Consider the following 22235-nt stretch of genomic DNA (forward strand, 5'->3'; position numbering starts at 1 on the left):
TCTATTTTCGTCCGGACGGTCTAGTCAGTGTACTGGTTAACAGTGTCATTTTACTTGTTTTAGAACTAAAACGAATTCATGTGAGTGTTCTCTGCCTAGAAGCATGGTCTGTGAAATTGTTGATGTGTTAAATTTTTGGTGTGGCAGAGATTGTTTCTGGATGATTTGAAAAACTGTTGGCTTGGTCAATTTAGCATCAAAGCTTGACCATCAGCTGTAAAAGAATCTTGCTTTGGATGGTTGCTGATTAGAGAAGTTGGAAAAACCTTGTTGCTGTTACTATAATCTGCCATCACATGTAGGTTGCAATTGCTTGGAATGATTTTCTGAGTAATCTGTAGCCTTTGCTTTGCTGACTTTGGTACTGGGAATGTGCAGTTGGTGTAGATTATCTTGTGTTCTGCTCAGTGCATTTTGGTCTTTTGTCAAGTTTACTATTTTGCCAGTGTGATCAATGTCCCAGGAAATTGTATGCAATTGTCCTACCTAGGATTAGATTTCTGAAACTTTGGTGCTATTGTGCGCCATGTTGTGTTTCCTGGAGTTTTGTTAGACCTATGTGGTCTGAATTTGGGTGTCTGTGTGTAGTATAGTCATATAACTTCTTAGTAAATGGATTCATTGTTCCTGGTTAGCATGATTCGTATGGTTGTCTTGCGTTGTATTGTTGAAATGCACGGGCAGCTTCAATTTATTGGATGTGATAATATGTGAGGCGAATGTCGAGGTAATATCTGGTGCTGGCTGTGATGTGCAGGTGTCTGGTGGTGCGGCTAGGCGTTGAGGAAGAGGATGTTAAACCGGGCCTGCTGGCCGGCTGCTTGCTGTGTGTTATGTATGTAGTGATGATTTGGTGGATTCTTGTAAGTGATCGCCTCCCACCTCGTTGCCTCCTATACCCTACGGCGCGCTCTCTGGTGTCTTCACCTCGAACAGCCTTATCTTTTTCGTTTTGTTGTTGTTGTTGTTGTTGGTTTGAGATAGCTTATCACTTATAGCACGTGTATCAGGGCGTACTCAAACAGCAGTTGCCGCTATTAAGGGCTCTTTGTCTTGACCCTTATCCTCAAGGATGCTTGATAGGTGTCGAGGAGGAGCCTTGCTGGCCGGCTATTTGCTGCTCCTGCCGCTGCTGGCTGTGCGTTGTATGCACTGATAATTAAACGTATCTTGTAATGGTCGCCACAGCGTGCTGTTATGTTGATTTTTTGTTTTTGTTTTGATTGTTGCATTGGTCCTGCCAGAAGTGAAGTGCCCATGTATGCACAGACTGGTTTATGGGTGCGTGCACGCCGCCGCCCCACGCTCCTGGGAGCAACTGGGAGGGTTGGCGAAACGGCGCCGCGGTGGATGGTCCAAATTCTCTGGCCGATCGAGGAAATCCGTGGCCGTGAACCCCACGCTGCACATCCGTTTTGACAAATGAATTCTACATCCTAGAAAATATTAGAGAAATTAGTAGTACACTTATTAGTAGCAATTGAACCAATACATGGCTAGTACATTGAAAATGATGACATCCAAAAGAAAAAAAGAAGAAAAAAAAAAGGCAGGATTGATTGGGTTTCTGTGCCATTGTTGATTTTCAGTGTTTTCAGCTACGTTGTTGATTAATAAAAGAAAAAAGGAGGCAGAACAAAATTTGAAGGTAGAATGTAGATTATTTGAAAACGGATGGAGTATAATGCCCATTTCTTGTTTGTTGAGTTGTGGTGGTGGAAAGTTACGAACTTGTGTGTTGTCACGTGGAAGGGGAAGGGGAAGAGAAAAGAGGCAAGGAATTAATTGATGACGTTTGCCATTCATTTTCCGCGTCCCTGATTACTAGTGGCTAGTAGTAGTAACTTGATTTGGCATACTACTTACCAAGAAGCATGCATGGCAGTTGATTGGGGAGGAGAAGAAGCGCCCGCATGGTTGATCCCGGGCGGAAATTAATTCGCGATTTGGACTTGAGTGACGTCAGGTACTTGATAGAAGGCGGCAGGGATGGTGCGAGACGGCATCGCAACCAGTTTCACGTGCGTGCGGCCAACTCGATCTTGCACACGAACGCTCGCTCCGATGCGTCGCTTGCTCCCGCGACACGAGCAGAAGCACCCGCGCTGGAGCCAGCCTGGCGTGGTATCTGATCCTCCTCCTGTCTTCCTCAAGCCCGCTCATGACGCTCCGGCTAGGCACGGTGGTCATCATCGTCGTCTCCTCCGCCACCACGGCCCGCGCGCGAGGTCCTCCACACGCACAACGCCACGCTCGCCGGACGCAACCCGCCGGACGCGTGGCACGCCGCCAACTCCGTGTTCGTCCTCCTGCCTCGCGCGCCACAAGTGGCGCGCGCTGCGCAGGATCGGCACGGAGCGGCTCCTCTCGCCCAGGTGCGCGGCTCGACGGGGACGCGCTCCGTCCGCTGCTGCGGGACGCCGTCCTCGGAATGCTCCGTCAAGTGTCGGAGCTCGCGGCGTCCGGCGGAACCGTGGAGGTCGGCCGCGTGGCGTTCGCGGCCACGGCGGACCTGCAGTGGCGCGCCATGTTCTCGTCCGGGCTCGACGAGGCGACGTCCGGCGAGATGCACGTGTTCGCGCGGGAGGCCGTGGCGTTCTCCCTCAAGCCCAACGTCTCCGACTTCTTCCCGGCGCTCGCGGCCGCCGACCTCCAGAGCGTGCGGCGCGTCTTCACGAGGCACCTGGCGAGGGTTTACCAGCTCATCGACCAACAGATTGATCAGCGCAGCCATAACCGTGGCGGCGGTGCGCGTAAGGACGACTTGCTGGACGTGATGCTAGACATGGAGGAGCAAGGGAAGGACGACGTCGACGACAGCTTGGTGAACGTCAACCGGGATTTTATCAGGTCATTTCTCACGGTAAGCATGCGGATGCATATCACCAAACATTTCTTTCACAACGTGTTCAAATTTTCATTTTGCTGCGATAGGTCCGTTGGCCTCCTAAACCTTTACGTCATGCTTCAAGATTCTTCATCTCCTCTCCATCTCCTCCAAGACAGGCCGAATATTCTGCACTAGAATTTTTTTAAGACCAACGATGTGACTCAATTAATTAAGAGAACACTTTATGTCGGATCAGAGAACCTGAAACAAAAGCAACCAGCAGAGAACATATATTGATAACCTCTAAATTTACAAAAGAACATTATAAAGTCACGCATCTCGATGTTCTTCGATGCACCCGGTAAATAATTCGCAAAACACCATAGAAATGAATAATCTGTAAGGTTTTAAGTAGTCACATAAGTTGCCTACCAAAAGGACCGAGAATATTAGACCATTCCCCTCAAAAAATAAAATAATTTCATAAGGCAGGTTCATGAACCATTTCTTCATCACTAGACTGCCAAAGGAGAAGATCCTGATGATAGTAGGATACAACGCACAAGAAACCGAGGCATCACTAACTCTGCGACATCAGTCATGAAGACCATGCATGGGCTGCGTCCACGTTGAGGCGCCCCCACGAAGCACACACAAGAATAACAAGAAAAATCTTACACTAGTAGAAAAAGGGCCTTTAGTCCCGGTTCACAATGGACTTTAGTCCCGGTTGTGCAACCGGGACTAAAGGGTCGCGACTAAAGCCCTCCCCCCTTTAGTCCCGATTGCTTACGAACCGGGACTAAAGGTCCGTCCGCGCTGGTTCTGTGCGTCGGGGCGAAAATATCTCCTAAGGTGAATTTTTATAATTTTATTTTTTCTAATTTTTTTCCACTCCATTTTTTCTATTTTTTCAGAATTTCTATTATTTCAGTTATTTGCATAGTTTAGTCTCTATCTACACTTATCTCTAGTCAAATTACTTACTTGTGGTCAAACTTTCCGCTCGGTCACCCATCCTCCCACTACTCTACCACTAGCACGCTTAACTTCCGAGTTCCATCCATCTCGCATGCAAGTGCTTCGCGCGCATGTATGTGATACTAATATCATATCAATCATATTAACATGTTGGTCGATCTCACATTTCTTTATTGTTTGAATTTCAAATAATTCTTTTAATAAACAAAAGTAATGATGTAATAATAATCTTGAATAAATAAATAAAAATTAACTTTTAAATTTGTATTATTATTTACTTATTTTTTAAATATTTTTTTTTTGCCAAACCTAAAAATTTGAAAATCTAAAAAATGGTAAAAGAAATAGTAATCTTTATGCATGATGCAATTATTAATTTTAATTTTTTTTAAAATAAAAAATATATAAAATCCCGAATTTATAGAAAAAACTAAAATCTTCTTGCTTTCGTATTTTCATTTGGAATTTTGAGAATCTAAAATTTGGCTAACCAGGTTAACCCTGGTAAATTCGAATGTAAATTTTTCCCACGATCATTTTGACATATTATACGGGTTTTTTCGACGTCGTATGCAAAAGTTAATGCGGTTTTACCATTTTTCAAACCTTTTTTGCAAAAAAAAAGTGAAAATTCAAATTTGTTAATTTTCCCTAATACTAGGTTGCAGAACATACAAGAATCTGAAAACATTTTATTTTTTGAATTTTCTATCATTTTATTTTCTATTTTACAGTGCTAAAAAAGGCGATCCACGGGGGGAGGGGGGTGGAGGTGCGTGGGGAGCCAAAAACCAGAAAAACCCTTTAATCCCGGTTGGGGACACCAACCGGGACTAAAGGCCCTTTAGTCCGGTTGGTGTCCCCAACCGGGACTAAAGAGGCCTGCCCTGGCCGCAGCCCACCGTAGCCCTTTAGTACCGGTTGCCCGAGCATTAGTCTCGGTTCACCAGCAGAACCGGGACTAAAGACCACATTAGTCCCGGGTCAAAGTATTAGTCTCGGTTCACCAGCATTTTTTCTACTAGTGTTACAATATTCAGTCTATCATGGGTATTTTACTACCTCCTCTATGTTGAAGCGTCCGGTACATGTCACATACACATGGGCATGTAAACCAGTTTTTAGTATTATTTTGTATGTTTTTGTATTTTGTTTGCTTTCTTTTTTATGCTATTTCTCCCCTTTTGCTTTTCTAGGGTATGATTTTTTTCTTTCTTCATTGAGAGTGGATTTTGTACTTACACGCATGGGTGTGGGTGTTTCCGTCGCCGTTCATTTATTACTCGAGATTCTTGCTCATCATGGTAGATGAAAATATTCATTTCTCTCTTCTCTTTTTATCCGCATCTTAAAGCAGAAGGAACAGCGATGGAAACATCCACACTCATGTGTTTAAGTACAAAATTATTTCGCTTCATTTTAATTCTCTTTTTATTCCACCTAATTTCCGTGCTTTGTTTCTTGATTTCTTCTCCTCCTCCTTCTCATCCTCTTCTTCTTTCATCATTTCCTTTCTTACTTTGTCTTTCTTACTACTTTTGCTTTTGATTTTAAAAAATTCACACACATGACCATTTAAATACTAGATCATTTGTTTTCGTATGTATCAATAGTTGTTTTATTATTTATGAGCATTACTCCTAAAAATTTAGTATTTATGCTCAAATAAATGATTTTTTGAAATGTATGAGAATTTTAGTGAAATGACGAATATATTCAATTAATTTTTTATTAATGGATACATGTAAATAAAATAAAATTGGCATCCGAGATGTATGGAAGTAAGAAACTATACTTTAACAGTATAATAAGATCATTAAAGTAAAAAATGTAAAACTATTTTTTACATTAATAAAAATGATAACAATATTTGTGATAATGGGCTGCCCTAGTAGTAAACACATGTTGTAAGCTTCAGGCCCTGCAACACCTATTTGCTTCAAAAGCGGTAAATAGGAGCACTCTTACTTTGGAGAGCTGATGGAGGCAAAATGCTTAGGTTGATATGATTAATACATGTTTTGAAACGTTACTAACACAAAATAAAATAAATAACAATTAAAGCATGAACCTCAACATAGAAACGATACATGATATGCTAGTTATGGTTGGACCATCTTAGATAAATAATACTTTAAGTATGTAAATATTTATTATCATTATTTTTCTATGTTTATTTCTTCTAGATAAAATATAGTAGACATGTTGGACACTTAAAATATTGATATTAAAAATGGACCATACAAAGTTTGAATATGTGACACATAATGGATGACATGTAAATAAGCATGCCCAGTTTTAAATAATAATAAAATTACTTACTGAAATATGTATACAAGGACATAATATTTTGTCATATATTTACTACTAGCTTTCTATTTAACTATACATAGTTTTAGAAGTTCATTCCAGAAAGATTGTGACCATTGTTTGTATATGTATTGGGTGAAATTTATGTAAATAATGGGAAACATTTGTATAAATATAATTATTCTAATTCAAATTGTGAATAATGAATATAAAATTAGTTTAGTAAGCAGTTGAAGTTAGAAAATGTTGACTATATGATGTTTGACGGAATTTCTCAGAAAAATGTCTTAGTCGGTGTAGTGTTAATTTGGTTTCTCACATGTGTGTGGTGACACTCAAGAATATTGAAATTGATACCCGAACATGGAAATAGCTGTCACTTGTCCTTCACGACAAATATTTTTGTCACTTTGATTCTAAAATAGCAGCAATACATATTTCGTCTGCTATTATTTGGTCCTGTAATCTATATAGTTGCAAATTTCAGGACATATTTCTTGCATCCATCGACACAATCTCGAGTACAGTTGAGTGGGCAATGGCTGAATTACTACAAGATCAACGAATTATGACAACACTACAACAAGAACTCAAAATGGTCCTTGGCTCAAAGACACATGTTGAATACTCCGACATCAACCAGCTTCCCTACCTCCAAGCAGTTGTGAAAGAAACACTTCGTGTGCACGTGGTTGTGCCACTGGTACCAAACAAGGCCGAGGCCACGGTGGAGATACAAGGCTACACCATCCCCAAAGGGAGCACTGTTTTGGTGAACTTGTGGGCGATCCATCATGACCCTGAGGTATGGATGGAGCCGGACAAGTTCCTCCCGGAGAGGTTCATGCAGCACGAGGACATCAATTTCCAAGGGGCAGACTTCACGTTCATCCCGTTCAGCGCCGGGAGGCGCATCTGCCTTGGCTTGCCGCTCGCGACCAGGATGCTTCACGCCATGCTCGGCTCGCTGTTGCATCGTTTTGAATGGACACTGCCACTCGATGTCAAGGAAAATGGTGTGGATATGTCGGAGAAGCTTGGGTTGACGATGACGATGGCTACTCCCCTCCAAGTTATAGCCAAGCCAAGATAAGTTAATGGCATGGTCGTGTGATGTTTCTTCTGTGCGACGTGCACATATGTTGTATTGTTGTGCATACGAACTTGCAAAGTAAGCCAATAAAAGTGATGTGAAATAGGAAATATAATGTTGTGTACTGCGGTATAAATTATTATATGCTTTCGTAATGTAACGTAATTGATGAGGTTTTTTATGACGCTTCATGTAATGTACTTTTATGTTTTAGAAATTACATGTATTTCCATCCTGTATCGGTTGGTTGCTATATTAATATAGCGGGACGAAAGCCTATTTCGAGGAATCATAAGGTAATGCATATGTACTTGCACTTTTGGGCATTTTGTTGGACATAATGCAACACCAGTATGCCATTTCTTGGGATCACATGATTTCCGGAATTGACATAGTCTTTGATGAAATTTGTGGCATTGTACGATGCGGTCGCATTTTAACAGCAGTCATTTAGCAATGTTCATGCGTGTAAGAAACGTGTTCAGGTTTAAAAGAATTGTTCTTGTCCAAACATGTTCATGGTGGTTCGAATAAATATTCACAGATGTTGGGAGAAAAATGTTCAAGGTGCACTGGTGAAAAAAGGGCCTTTGGTCGCGGTTCGCAACTGCCATTAGTCGCGGTTGCGCAACCGCGACCAAAGTAGCGCGACTAAAGCCCCCCTCTTTAGTCGCGGTCGCTTACGAACCGCGACTAAAGGCCCGTCCACGTGGGCGCCGGGCGACCGTCGGGCGGAGGCCCTTTAGTCGCGGTTCTTCGGCCGACCGCGACTAAAGGCCGCCGCAGGTTTAGGGTTTTAGGCCCCCCCTAAACCTGCCCCCCTAAACCTGTTTTCTGTTTAATTTGTATTGTTTTATTTCTTTTGTGCTTTATTTGTAATTTTGTAGGAGTACGTTTCACATATTCTACGGTACTACATACATGCATGCATATGAATGTACAAATACAGGTGTAGGAGTACGTTTCACATATTCTACGGTACTACATACATGCATTGTTGTGCATACAAACTTGTAAAGTAAGCCAATAAAAGTGATGTGAAATAGGAAATATAATGTTGTGTACTGCGGTATAAATTATTATATGCTTTCGTAATGTAATGTAATTGATGAGGTTTTTTATGACGCTTCCTGTAATGTACTTTTACGTTTTAGAAATTACATGCTTTAATCATAAGGTAACGTATATGTACTTGCACTTTTGGGCATTTTGTTGGACATAATGCAACACCTGTATGCCATTTCTTGGGATCACATGATTTCCGGAATTGACATGGTCTTTGATGAAATTTGTGGCATTGCACGATGCGGTCGCAGTTTAACAGCAGTCATTTAGCAATTTTCATGCGTGTAAGAAATGTGTTCAGGTTTATGTTTTATTAGGTTTTTCTGTAATTCAGGCTATACTAAATGGGCACCAAAATAATATTGATTTTTTTAATTAACAGGAAGTTTGTTTAACCAATTCGGTTGGGTTTTCAGTTTTAAACGAAATGGCCAAATGACAGAAAAATAAAACACCGGACAACAAATCAACAATAAACTATTCCATACCACCAGAAAATCGTGTGATCACAACAAAGTCCAAACTACTTCATATCACCGGAAAATCAAGAGCCAGGGATCAGGTGTCTGCGTGCTCAAATTACTGAATCCAACCAGCATCTAGCCAAGGAGCCGGGAAAAACACACGAGCGGGGGCAGCCGGTACATACCTTGTTGGAGAGACTCGCATTGACCGCGATTTTCGGCCAGCGTCAATGCATCTCGCCATGCCGTCGTCCAAGCCACGCAGCTCAACATCTCGATCTCACCGGAGAGAGATCAAGTCGACGGCGTCTAGCCGACCACAACGTCGCTCTCCTCTCCTCTCCTCTCCTCGACAAGTAAAAGTCAAAGTCTAAGTCACACGCGCAACCCGCACGCGGTGGCTAACAATGTCCTTATACTTATAGAAGAGAGCTAGGCTGGTTTGAAACTTTTTAGAGGAAAATAAGAGAGGGAAGAAGGTGGAAATTTACATCTGGTCGCTTAGAGTCTTTGAATTTTGAGAGAAGAGAGAGGTGCTGTAGGTAGGAGTGGGAAGATGATGCAATCCCGAACGTTCCTTCTGTTTGTTAGTTGTTGAGAACGAACGGTCAGTAGGAAATATGCCTTGGATCACTGACGTGGAGGGAGGATTAGTGGATAATTAATTGCCTTCCAATTGCATAGCAAGCCTAGTAATAATGGGGATCCATGTAACGAGGAGGCGCGAGGTAATTAAGGCATGCGGAAGGGATTTTTGGATACATAATAACTTGATGAAATTCAATTGATTAGGTTCCTAAAATTTTGGTGATTAGTTACACAATACGAAGTATAATTGATTTTAGGTGCCAATTGAGCTGTGGAAGAAGGCACGGGGATGGGTCACAAGAAATCTGTAGTTAAAAAACACATGAAATTCAATTCACACGATGCATTCAGCTCCTACCTCTTCACACTTTCTAAACGCAAGTGTGAGTGCAAACACACGACTCACTCACGCAACAATTAAGTACCATGTACTATCTCCGTTTCAAGGAATAAAACGCCCTCGATTTTCATGTTTTTTTGTTTGACTAAGATTTACTTCAAATATATAAACATTGGCCGTAATAAAATAGCATCATCAGAAAGTGCTTTTCAATACGAATCCAACTATACTAATTACATATAATATAATTAAAATTTTGTTGCTTAATTTTTATGATCAGAGTTCATCTTGGAATACATGTGGGTTTTATTCCTTGAAACGGAGGTAGTATATTGGTTGCTACAAATGGTCATCAGACCAAATATTCGACATGTGGCAAACTGAGAGTGCACTCAGTTAATACATCTTCAGAACTTCCAAAGCTCACATAAATTTTGTATACCAATAATCACTGCACCGTGCCACTTTATTTTCAAATATTATACAAAGCTTGATCTTCAATTCCAGTACACGTGTGACTTCAAATACAAGGAAAAATACATCTTTTTGGCATCCACCAGAATTCTCAATCACATCAAGCAGAAAAATACACAAGTTGATCTTTACTTCAAGGTAGAGAAGTGTGCAGTAAAAGTACACTGATTTTATCTCAATTCTCCAGCAGATGAATGGCATCCACCAGGGCCTCATACATAGGGCTTGATCACCACATTGAGTAGCTACGAAGGCCATCATATAAACAAACATAATGGCTCATCCCTCCTTCGCTGAAAGGAGGAGGACATGTCTTCTCCAGCTAGTCAACGACAACCCGTACAACTGTTGGACAATTCTGCTAATGGGCGACATGATGATGGATGCAACCTACAAGAAAACACACAGGATAATTGAACTCCATTCATCGGACCAAGATTATCAAGACAAATGTGGAAAGCATCTCAGCAGCAAGATAATTTGAAATGAACGAAACAAATGAGAACAACTTGGATCTCACTACCAAATGCACTTGCAACAACCAGAACACGAGAAACTCTATACTTTGCAAGTTGCGGCAAAATGCAAGACAGGAAATCCTCTATCCAAAATGAGTGTAACCACCGCTACCTTCGGATCACCAACTGTATTTACCACACAATCAGCAAAACAGGTATCATGATGTTACCATTGGATAATTTAACCTTATAAGTAACCTCATAACTGGATTATTACACACAGAAGAATCGCAGGTAAACAAAACCAGAAAGAGCTACGCATGATAGCAGAGGAACTGATACATATTTCTGCAAATAGGGCAGGATGTATCCACGCCAATCACCAACAAATAAATGCTTGTTTCATATTGTTCCAGATAAAAAAAGAACACAGACGCGGAAGAGAGATATACTTGGGTAGTACAAACCAATAACACACACCAGAGAGGTGAAATATAAACGTACCATAATTGGGTAGTACAAACCTCAGTTTTCAAGAACAAACATATACAGCCATAATTATGAGATGGGAAATATAAATGTACCATCAAGATTGCTTCAACACTAGTAATTAGTAAGTTCATCCATTTGAGAAAGTCAAGAAACATACTAGTTAGCAAAGGAGCCAAACTTTCCACAGGATACTTGAGACAGTAAGTCATTTACTCAAAAACCAAACAACATGGCTAAGCTACAACAATATCCAATTGATCTAGCAATGGTACAAATAAGACAAAATAATATGTTCCATGCATGCATCCTTGTTACTTATTCATATATAATCACTCACTACTTGAGGAGAAAAATATACTGGCTTAGTACGGATGATATCATACCACATTCTTCCTCTAGGTAATGTAGTGCTCAATAGGCCTATATGTGTGTGTTGAAAGCTTATAGTTTCATGATTAGCTGCTAACTTCATATTATGCATTTGCTAAATAGAACTATACCTACATTAATTTCTCAAACATAGCAATGAAAGATATCCAGGAATAAATGCACACAAAAAATGATGATAGCCACTAGACCACACTTCAAGGGTGCTACTCAAGCACTCCTGCAAGTGACGACTATATCAAAAACCCACATATTGATTTCAAAGTCAGCCACTATTGAAAGGTGCAAATGCAATGGTCACAACATTTTCATGAAAGTTCTATCACGTTAAGGTAATGCTAAGTACAAATTATTATGCATTTACTAAACATAAATGAACAAAAAACTAAATAAGAGATTCACCTATTAATAGGGAAGTTTATAGTTCTCTTGGAAAGCTTACAGTTCTGTTTGGTGAATGAAGTCCTTGTTCTGCAAGCTCGTACGTTGGATGGTTGCTTCCATCCTACTGCACTGCAAAGTTCAACCAGTCTCAACCTTGCTGCTAGTTCGTGAAGATTTTAACAACATCAAGATTATGAAACAACACTTGATACAGCTCAACAACTTAAGTGGTCTAGAAAAAAAATGTACTTTCAGAACAAGAAAAACTTCTGATCATACTAGTAACTATGAATAGGTAAACTTTTTTTCAAAAGGGCAAGTGAGGACACCCAACCCAAGTTCTTCATACACCCAAGGACCGGAATTATGCATGCAAGTATGACACAAAACAAAAGAACAAGATGCATGGTAGGTAAGTATTATGAAAGTTCAATTCATTTGGGATAAAAGCCAATACAGATTCCATCCCTGATATTTATGTATTTTACTTAGATGACTAAATACACAGGAGTATAAACTTGATCAAAGACAAGTACAAGTACCAAATCAGACATTACTACTATTTGCAAATGCAAAACCTCACATCAAACAACATATTTATATAGAACATGATGCAAACCCCAAGTCGCAGGGGCACAGAAACATGTCAACAAATTACTAATGGTCACCAATGGATAGCATAACATGCACACATAGATCACGATATGCATCAACGATACCAAAACACCAGGGTAGGAGAGAATGTGATTACATGGACGTCGTACTCGCCAGTTAGTCCTGGTTGTCCACGACCAGTCAACAGGACGCCGGTGGCGGCGGCAAGGAACGGAGGTGTTCTTCGGACCCATTGGAGTTGTGGTAGAGAAGAACGATGAGAAACCAGCGTCACAAACTTGCCTATAATGCCATCAAAACAAACATCAATCAGATTTCAAAGGTTCTAGTGAAATAAAAATCTCATAAAGTGTACCATACGAAATTTAATCAGATGTTAAACCGAGTTGCATAGTCCTGGTTAACAAGGGTATTTTCTAAAATGAGATACAACTCTAAGATACTTGTGTGGTTCCACTATCCCGGGACAAGGAAAAACACACTGATACGATACATGAAAGGCTGAAATTTCTAACTGACATGACCGTCACACGAGTGTTCAAACTGGCCGTATGAGAACATGATTTGACCATGTGAAAAATAAATGGAGTAAACAAAAGAAACCCTCTTCCATCCAACAGAGATGAGGAATAAAGTACATGTCTTCATTATCCGCTATCTGTGCAATTCCATGCATACTTGAGCTACAGCCTTTTGAAACCCAAAACTTTTTTCACTTGAAAGAAATGCCTGTTTCAAGCACTGGTATAGAGCTAGCAAGATAAGGGAAAGACAAAGCAAGAAGGTTCTCCAGTAGGATGATTCTCGATGCAAGAGATTGCACTATTTAGGTACTTCACTAGCAGGAACTATTCTTTTGCAAAGAGCTTATTGAACTCCAAACATTATCTTCTTTTTAGATTGTTATAATAACTGAGAAGTTCCCAACCTTGCAAACTGGGTATTGAGTGCCCTCATGTGCTAGCTGGCGGTATCAGCCCGTCGAGGGTCTAGAGCAGGAGGTCCTTCCATCAGATGCTGATGGGGAGTCTCTGCATTGTGAGCGTCCATTACCCACTCTCTTGCTTGATAGCTGCAGCGTTGCAATAGCAAAATGAATAGGGGCAGAATCTACAACAAGATGAACCAACAAAAATATCTAACCAACAATCATATTAGAGGCTCACACCGAAGCAACAATCATAAAAGAAAATTTTTATAGTGCAACATAATTGCTATGTGACTGTAAATCTGTCATTCGCCAAACAAAAATTGTAACTCCATCATTCGCCAAAGAATAGCTTGCGCGGTTATAGCAGTTGGAGCCACACAAACAATTCGAAACCTAGCCGCTTGGTACCTAATTTTCACTCCATATATAGACTCAATTTTTATATTCCCTAGCTACGATTACGCTCCCTAGCCACGTCTGACTACACGTCACCGACGCCTCCTCTTCCTTGCCACGTTGCTGGCCACGTCGCAAACCGTATACGTACAGAATACCGTACAAATGCATCCGCGCGCCCCGCTATACACAACGCCGAAGGGGTATCGGGTAATCTTGACCGTTAATGTGTTTTTCACCCCAACGTCGTTCGCCAGGGGGGGACACCGGAGCACAGGCGGTTGTGGCTAGCTTCCGCTAATTACTAACCTTACAGGTTGCACACAAGCCATATATAGACTCAATTTTTTGCAGACCACTCTTTCCCTACATATTTACGGGTCTTGTGGAATTAGTTCCCCGCTGCTGTGAGAGTAACGTCTATTACTTTGCTTAGAGCATCTCTAGCAGAGCCCGTAAACCACGTCAGAACCGTATTTTTCCGGCCGATTTACGGGTTCGGGTTGAAAGTGGCGCAGAACAGAGATTGAACTCGCCGTCCGGCCCGAAAAACTTTTTCAGGAGCCCAAAAAAGTTTAGACTCGACCCTCTACTAATACAGATCAAAGGGTGATTTACAAGCCCAAAACTCAACGGACTTCTCTACCGCCGCCGTCCGTACAATCACCTCCAGCCACCAATTTCTGGCTGCTTTGCTAAAATTATTCGACAACGATCAAGTTCGTGGCTGCAAGAAAGACATGCGGCGGACGTACACAACAGACTGTAACGCTGCGTGGTGGCAAATAGGCTGCGCAGCGGCGGCTGCATACGCGCGTCGAGCAGCATCTAGCAGCGCGCGGCCAAGAGCTTGCAGGTAGCACGCGCACGGCCAAGAGCTTGCAGCTAGCAGCAGCAATCAATTTTAAGCTAGCATCAATTTCAGGTTTGGAGCAAGACGGAGCGGCAGCAGCAATCACGGTTGTTTTCGGCCGCGTCCGGCCGGCCGGCCGGACCTAGGCCTCATCGAGCCATGCGCGACCGTCCTCGTCTGACCCTTAAGCTCGCGGTTGTAGTCGGGGGCACGGCCGCCGGTCTGTATGGGGAGATCTTGGCAGTGACCCGGACAGTTCTTGTGAAGAAGATAATGATTTTTTGAATATTCTGTTTTTGGTTTTAGTTTACGGGATCTGTTCTGCGCTAGCCGTTTTGCGACCCGTAAACACGTTTTCGGAAGACTGAACTCGAGTTTTTCGGTTTACACTTTTACGGACTCTGCTAGAGATGCTCTTAGAGAGTAAGGTTCGTGGAGTGGAACCAGTTCCCCGTTGCGATAACGTTTATTTGTACATAGCACTGTTATGCTAACTGCTAAGACATAGTGCTATCTTTATTCGCTGGTCAATTCAGTTAGCTGTGCGGAATGTGATTCCTTTAATGTAAAGTGTGGGCTCTGATTCTTAGCTTGAGCAAATTTCCTACTGTCCCACACCGTTAAAATATATAAAAGAATCCCACCATAAAAAAAATACTCCTTCTGTCTAGAAATACTAAGTGATACAGATGTATCTACATTTGCATGTACTTGACATGTTTTAGTGCGTAAAAATAGATACGAATTTATGTAAATCTGGATCACTTATTTCTGGACAAAAGAAAATGTACTACCTTTGTCCACCAAAAAGTTTCGCAAATTTATCTAAATTTAGATATACCTAAATATTTTTTAGTGTATAGATGCATTCATGCATCTAAATTTGAATAAAATTTCAATATTATTTTATGCAGGGAGTAAAAGAAATATGTCATCGATTCCGCCTTTCTCGTGGGAGTGTTTTGTGAGTGCCCTTTGGGTACACCCGATCGAAGCGTCTACCATGTGTCTGGCCATCCTAAACAGACAGCATTTGCCAAAGTTCAGACATTGTTGGAGAGTGTTATTCGAGATGCTGTAGGTCAACTGTCCACCCAGTCAATAGCAAACTTTTGGCTGGGTCTCTCTGAAAAGAGATACCTGGCTAGCCACTCGCAGGGTTACAGAGTATAAATACATACATGTGGAAGAGTTGCTTGCTGCATGCTTACCAATGACAACATAGACTATTTGGATTGAAATGGCCTTCTTCCTAGTGTGCGCATGCTCCTTTGTGTTCATCCTCTTGTCTTCCTACGTGTTCCAACTGCTTCCCGACATCCGGCGCCGCCTGCCACCCGGACCAAGGTCGCTTCCGGTCATCGGCAACCTCCTGTATGTTGCAAATAGTCTCCCGCACCGCTCCCTCGCGGGCCTGGCCCAACGGTATGGCCCGCTCATGACGCTCCGGCTGGGCACGGTGGTCATGATCGTCGCCTCCTCCGCGACCACGGCCCGCGAGGTCCTCCAGACACACAACGCCACGCTCGCCGGCCGCAACCCGCCGGACGCGTGGCATGCCATGGGGCACGCCGCCAACTCCGTGTTCGTCCTCCCGCCGCGCCACAAGTGGCGCGCGCTGCGTAGGATCGGCACGGAGCGGCTCCTGTCGCCCAGGCGGCTCGACGGGGACGCGCTCCATCTGCTGCTGCGGGACGCCGTCCTCCGCATGCTCGCGTCATGTGTCGGACCTCGCGGCGTCCGGCGGAACCGTGGAGGTCGGCCGCGCGGCGTTCGCGGCCATGGCGGACCCGCAGTGGCACGCCATGTTCTCGGCCGGGCTCGACGAGGCGGCGTCCCGCGAGATGCACGTGTTCGCGCGCGAGGCCGTGGCATTCTCCCTCAAGCCCAACGTGTCCGACTTCTTCCCGGCGCTCGCGGCCGCCGACCTCCAGAGCGTGCGGCGCGTCTTCGCTAGGCACCTGGCGAGGGTTTACCAGCTCATCGACCAACAGATTGATCAGCGCAGCCATGACCGTGGCGGTGGTCCGCGTAAGGACGACCTGCTGGACGTGATGCTAGACATGGAGGAGCAAGGGAAGGACGACGTCGACGACAGCTTGGTGAACGTCAACCGGGATTTTATCAGGTCATTTCTCACGGTAAGCATGCGGATGCATATCACCAAACATTTCTTTCACAACGTGTTCAAATTTTCATTTTGCTGCGATAGGTCCGTTGGCCTCCTAAACCTTTACGTCATGCTTCAAGATTCTTCATCTCCTCTCCATCTCCTCCAAGACAGGCCGAATATTCTGCACTAGAATTTTTTAAGACCAACGATGTGACTCAATTAATTAAGAGAACACTTTATGTCGGATCAGAGAACCTGAAACAAAAGCAACCAGCAGAGAACATATATTGATAACCTCTAAATTTACAAAAGAACATTATAAAGTCACGCATCTCGTTGTTCTTCAATGCACCCGGTAAATAATTCGCAAAACACCATAGAAATGAATACTCTGTAAGGTTTTAAGTAGTCACATAAGTTGCCTACCAAAAGGACCGAGAATATTAGGCCATTCCACTCAAAAAATAAAAGAATGTTCTCATAAGGCAGGTTCATGAACCATTTCTTCATCACTAGACTGCCAAAGGAGAAGATCCTGATGATAGTAGGATACAACGCACAAGAAACGAGGCATCACTAACTCTGCGACATCAGTCATGAAGACCATGCATGGGCTGCGTCCACGTTGAGGCCACGAAGCACACACAAGAATAACAACAAAAACCTTACACTAGTAGAAAAAGGGCCTTTAGTCCCGGTTCACAACGGGCTTTAGTCCCGGTTGTCCAACCGGGACTAAAGGGTGACTAAAGCCCCCCTCCCCCTTAGTCCTGGTTGCTTACGAACTGGGACTAAAGGTCCGTACGCGCTGGTTCTGTGCGTCGGGGCGAAAATGTCTCCTCAGGTAATTTTTTCTAATTTTTTTCACTCCATTTTTTTATATTTTTTTAGAATTTCTATTATTTCATATTTGCATAGTTTAGTCTCTATCTACACTTATCTCTAGTCAAATTACTTACTCGTGGTCAAACTTCCCGCTCCGTCACCCATCCTCCCACTACTCTACCACTAGCACGCTTAACTTTTGAGTTCCATCCATCTCGCATCCAAGTGCTTGCGCGCATGTATGTGATACTAGTATCATATCAATCATATTAACATGTTGGTCGATCTCACATTTCTTTATTGTTTGAATTTCAAATAATTCTTTTAATAAACAAAAGTAATGATGTAATAATAATCTTGAATAAATAAATAAAAATTAACTTTTAAATTTGTATTATTATTTACTTATTTTTAAATATTTTTTTGCCAAACCTAAAAATTTGAAAATCTAAAAAATGGTAAAAGAAATAGTAATCTTTATGCATGATGCAATTATTAATTTTAATTTTTTAAAAAATAAAAAATATATAAAATCCTGAATTTATAGAAAAAACTAAAATCTTCCTGCTTTCGTATTTTTATTTGGAATTTTGAGAACCTAAAATTTGGCTAACCAGGTTAACCCCGGTGAATTCGAATGTAACTTTTTCCCATGACAATTTTGACATATTATACGGTTTTTTCGACGTCGTATGCAAAAGTTAATGCGGTTTTACCATTTTTCAAACCTTTTTTGCAAAAAAAAGTGAAAATTCAAATTTGTTAATTTTCCCTAATACTAGGTTGCATAACATACAAGAATCTGAAAACATTTTATTTTTTGAATTTTCTATCATTTTATTTTCTATTTTACAGTGCTAAAAAAGGCAATCCACGGGGGGAGGGGGTGGAGGTGCGTGGGGAGCCAAAAACCAGAAAACCCCTTTAATCCCGGTTGGGGACACCAACCGAGACTAAAGGGTACTGCCCTGGCCGCAGCCCACCGTAGCCCTTTAGTCCATGTTGCCCGAGCATTAGTCTCGGTTCACCAGCAGAACCGGAACTAAAGATCCCATTAATCCTAGGTCAAAGTATTTGGGAACTAATTAGTTGGGATGGAAGAACTTTTTTCTACTAGTGTTACAATATTCGGTCTATCGTGGGTCTTTTACTACCTCCTCTATGTTGAAGCGTCGGGTACATGTCACATACACATGGGCATGTAAACCAGTTTTTAGTATTATTTTGTATGTTTTTGTATTTTGTTTGCTTTCTTTTTATGCTATTTCTCCCTTTTTCTTTTCTAGGGTATGATTTTTTCTTTCTTTATGGCTGTGGGTGTTTCCGTCGCCATTCATTTATTACTCAAGATTCTTGCTCATCATGGTAGATGAAAATATTCCTTTCTCTCTTCTCTTTTTATCCGCATCTTAAAGCGTAAGGAACGGCGATGGAAACATCCACACTCATGTGTGTAAGTACAAAATTATTTCGCTTCATTTTAATTCTCTTTTTATTCCACCTAATTTCCGTGCTTTGTTTCTTGATTTCTTCTCCTCCTCCTTCTCATCCTCTTCTTCTTTCATCATTTCCTTTCTTACTTTGTCTTTCTTACTACTTTTACTTTTGATTTTAAAAAATTCACATACATGACCATTTAAATACTAGATCATTTGTTTTCGTATGTATCAATAGTTGTTTTATTATTTATGAGCATTACTCCTAAAAAAAATAATATTTATGCTCAAATAAATGATTTTTTGAAATGTATGAGAATTTTAGTGAAATGAAGAATATATTCAATTAATTTTTTATTAATGGATACATGTAAATAAAATAAAATTGGCATCTGAGATGTATGGAAGTAAGAATATATACTTTACCAGTATAACAAGATCATTAAAGTAAAAAATGTAAAACTATTTTTTACATTAATAAAAATGATAATAATATTTGTGATAATGGGCTGCCCTAGTAGTAAACACATGTTGTAAGCTTCAGGCCCTGCAACACCTATTTGCTTCAAAAGCGGTAAATAGGAGCACTCTTACTTTGGAGAGCTGATGGAGGAAAAATGCTTAGGTTGATATGATTAATACATGTTTTGAAACGTTACTAACACAAAATAAAATAAATAACAATTAAAGCATGAACCTCAATATAGAAACGATACATGATATGCTAGTTATGGTTGCACCATCTTAGATAAATAATACTTGAAGTATGTAAATATTTATTATCATTATTTTTTTATGTTTATTTCTTCTAGATAAAATATAGTAGACATGTTGGACGCTTAAAATATTGATATTAAAAATGGACCATATAAAGTTTGAATATGTGAGCTACACATAATGGATGACATGTAAATAAGCATGCCCAGTTTTAAATAATAATAAAATTACTTACTGAAATATGTATACAAGGACATAATATTTTGTCATATATTTACTACTATAGCTTTCTATTTAACTATACATAGTTTTAGAAGTTCATTCCAGAAAGATTGTGACCATTGTTTGTATATGTATTGGGTGAAATTTATGTAAATAATGGGAAACATTTGTATAAATATAATTATTCTAATTCAAATTGTGAATAATGAATATAAAATTAGTTAAGTAAGCAGTTGAAGTTAGAAAATGTTGACTATATGATGTTTGACGGAATTTCTCAGAAAAATGTCTTAGTCTGTGTAGTGTTAATTTGGTTTCTCACATGTGTGTGGTGACACTCAAGAATATTGAAATTGATACCTGAACATGGAAATAGCTGTCACTTGTCCTTCACGACAAATATTTTTGTCACTTTGATTCTAAAATAGCAGCAGTACATATTTCGTCTCGCTATTATTTGGTCATGTAATCTATATAGTTGCAAATTTCAGGACATATTTCTTGCAGCCATCGACACAATCTCGAGTACAGTTGAGTGGGCAATGGCTGAATTACTACAAGATCAACGAATTATGACAACACTACAACAAGAACTCAAAATGGTCCTTGGCTCAAAGACACACGTTGAATACTCCGACATCAACCAGCTTCCCTACCTCCAAGCAGTTGTGAAAGAAACACTTCGTGTGCACGCGGTTGTGCCACTGGTACCAAACAAGGCCGAGGCCACGGTGGAGATACAAGGCTACACCATCCCCAAAGGGAGCACTGTTTTGGTGAACTTGTGGGCGATCCATCATGACCCTGAGGTATGGACGGAGCCGGACAAGTTCCTCCCGGAGAGGTTCATGCAGCACGAGGACATCAATTTCCAAGGGGCGGACTTCAGGTTCATCCCGTTCAGCGCCGGGAGGCGCATCTCGCCTCGGCTTGCCGCTCGCGACCAGGATGCTTCACGCCATGCTCGGCTCGCTGTTGCATCGTTTTGAATGGACACTGCCACTCGATGTCAAGGAAAATGGTGTGGATATGTCGGAGAAGCTTGGGTTGACGATGACGATGGCTACTCCCTCCAAGTTATAGCCAAGCCAAGATAAGTTAATGGCATGGTCGTGGGATGTTTCTTCTGTGCAACGTGCACATATGTTGTATTGTTGTGCATACGAACTTGCAAAGTAAGCCAATAAAAGTGATGTGAAATAGGAATTATAATGTTGTGTACTGCGGTATAAATTATTATATGCTTTCGTAATGTAACGTAATTGATGAGGTTTTTTTATGACGCTTCTGTAATGTACTTTTAGGTTTTAGAAATTACATGCTTTCATCATAAGGTAATGTATATGTACTTGCACTTTTGGGCATTTTGTTGGACATAATGCAACACCAGTATGCCATTTCTTGGGATCACATGATTTCCGGAATTGACATGGTCTTTGATGAAATTTGTGGCATTGCACGATGCGGTCGCATTTTAACAGCAGTCATTTAGCAATGTTCATGCGTGTAAGAAAGGTGTTCAGGTTTAAAAGAATTGTTCTTGTCCAAAAATGTTCATGGTGGTTCGAATAAATATTCACAGATGTTGGGAGAAAAATATTCAAGGTGATTCGAAAAAATGCTCACGGGTCGGAAAAATGTTCACATGGTTAAAAATACTTTAATGGATGAATTTTCGTGGAAACAAAAAAAAAATATTGGGGTTAAAAAAAATAAGTTAATGGCATGGTTGTGGGATGTTTCTTCTGTGCAATGTGCACATATGTTGTATTGTTGTGCATACAAACTTGCAAAGTAAGCCAATAAAAGTGATGTGAAATAGGAAATATAATAAATTATTATATGCTTTCGTAATGTAACGTAATTGATGAGGTTTTTTATGACGCTTCATGTAATGTACTTTTATGTTTTAGAAATTACATGTTTTCCATCCTGTATCGGTTGGTTGCTATATTAATATAGCGGGACGAAAGCCTATTTCGAGGAATCATAAGTTTTTTTTCTAACTTTCAGTTTTTAAAAATGTTCAAATTTTGAAAGGTATTTAGATTTCAAAAATAGTCAGCGATTCAAGATTTAATCTTTTTAAAAAATAGTCAGAGATAAGTATAGCTCACGCATAAGTCATGTTAAACCCTGACAAAAGAAACTACAGCTTCATATCACTTTGCTTACCACCGTCTTCCTTCACATCAGTAGATGCATAAAATGGAAATTCATTGGACACTCAATGGGGGGGGGGGGGGGGGACATACGCAGCA

General features: G+C 40.9%; 1 protein-coding gene and 1 pseudogene across 1 annotated transcript; both read left to right on the plus strand.

Annotated features, from left to right (window-relative positions):
• Nucleotides 1–2161: 2161 nt before the first annotated feature.
• On the plus strand, nucleotides 2162–7226 carry LOC124647055 (geraniol 8-hydroxylase-like). Its single transcript, XM_047187050.1, has 2 exons — nucleotides 2162–2863; nucleotides 6609–7226. The coding sequence occupies exons 1-2, from the start codon at nucleotides 2162–2164 to the stop codon at nucleotides 7212–7214; spliced, it is 1308 nt and encodes a 435-aa protein (XP_047043006.1). The 3' UTR covers nucleotides 7215–7226.
• A 9216-nt stretch (nucleotides 7227–16442) lies between these two features.
• Nucleotides 16443–21057, plus strand: LOC124647056 (annotated as a pseudogene).
• Nucleotides 21058–22235: the final 1178 nt, after the last annotated feature.

This window comes from Lolium rigidum, chromosome 4, assembly GCF_022539505.1.
Source record: "Lolium rigidum isolate FL_2022 chromosome 4, APGP_CSIRO_Lrig_0.1, whole genome shotgun sequence".
Classification (NCBI taxonomy): domain Eukaryota; kingdom Viridiplantae; phylum Streptophyta; class Magnoliopsida; order Poales; family Poaceae; genus Lolium; species Lolium rigidum.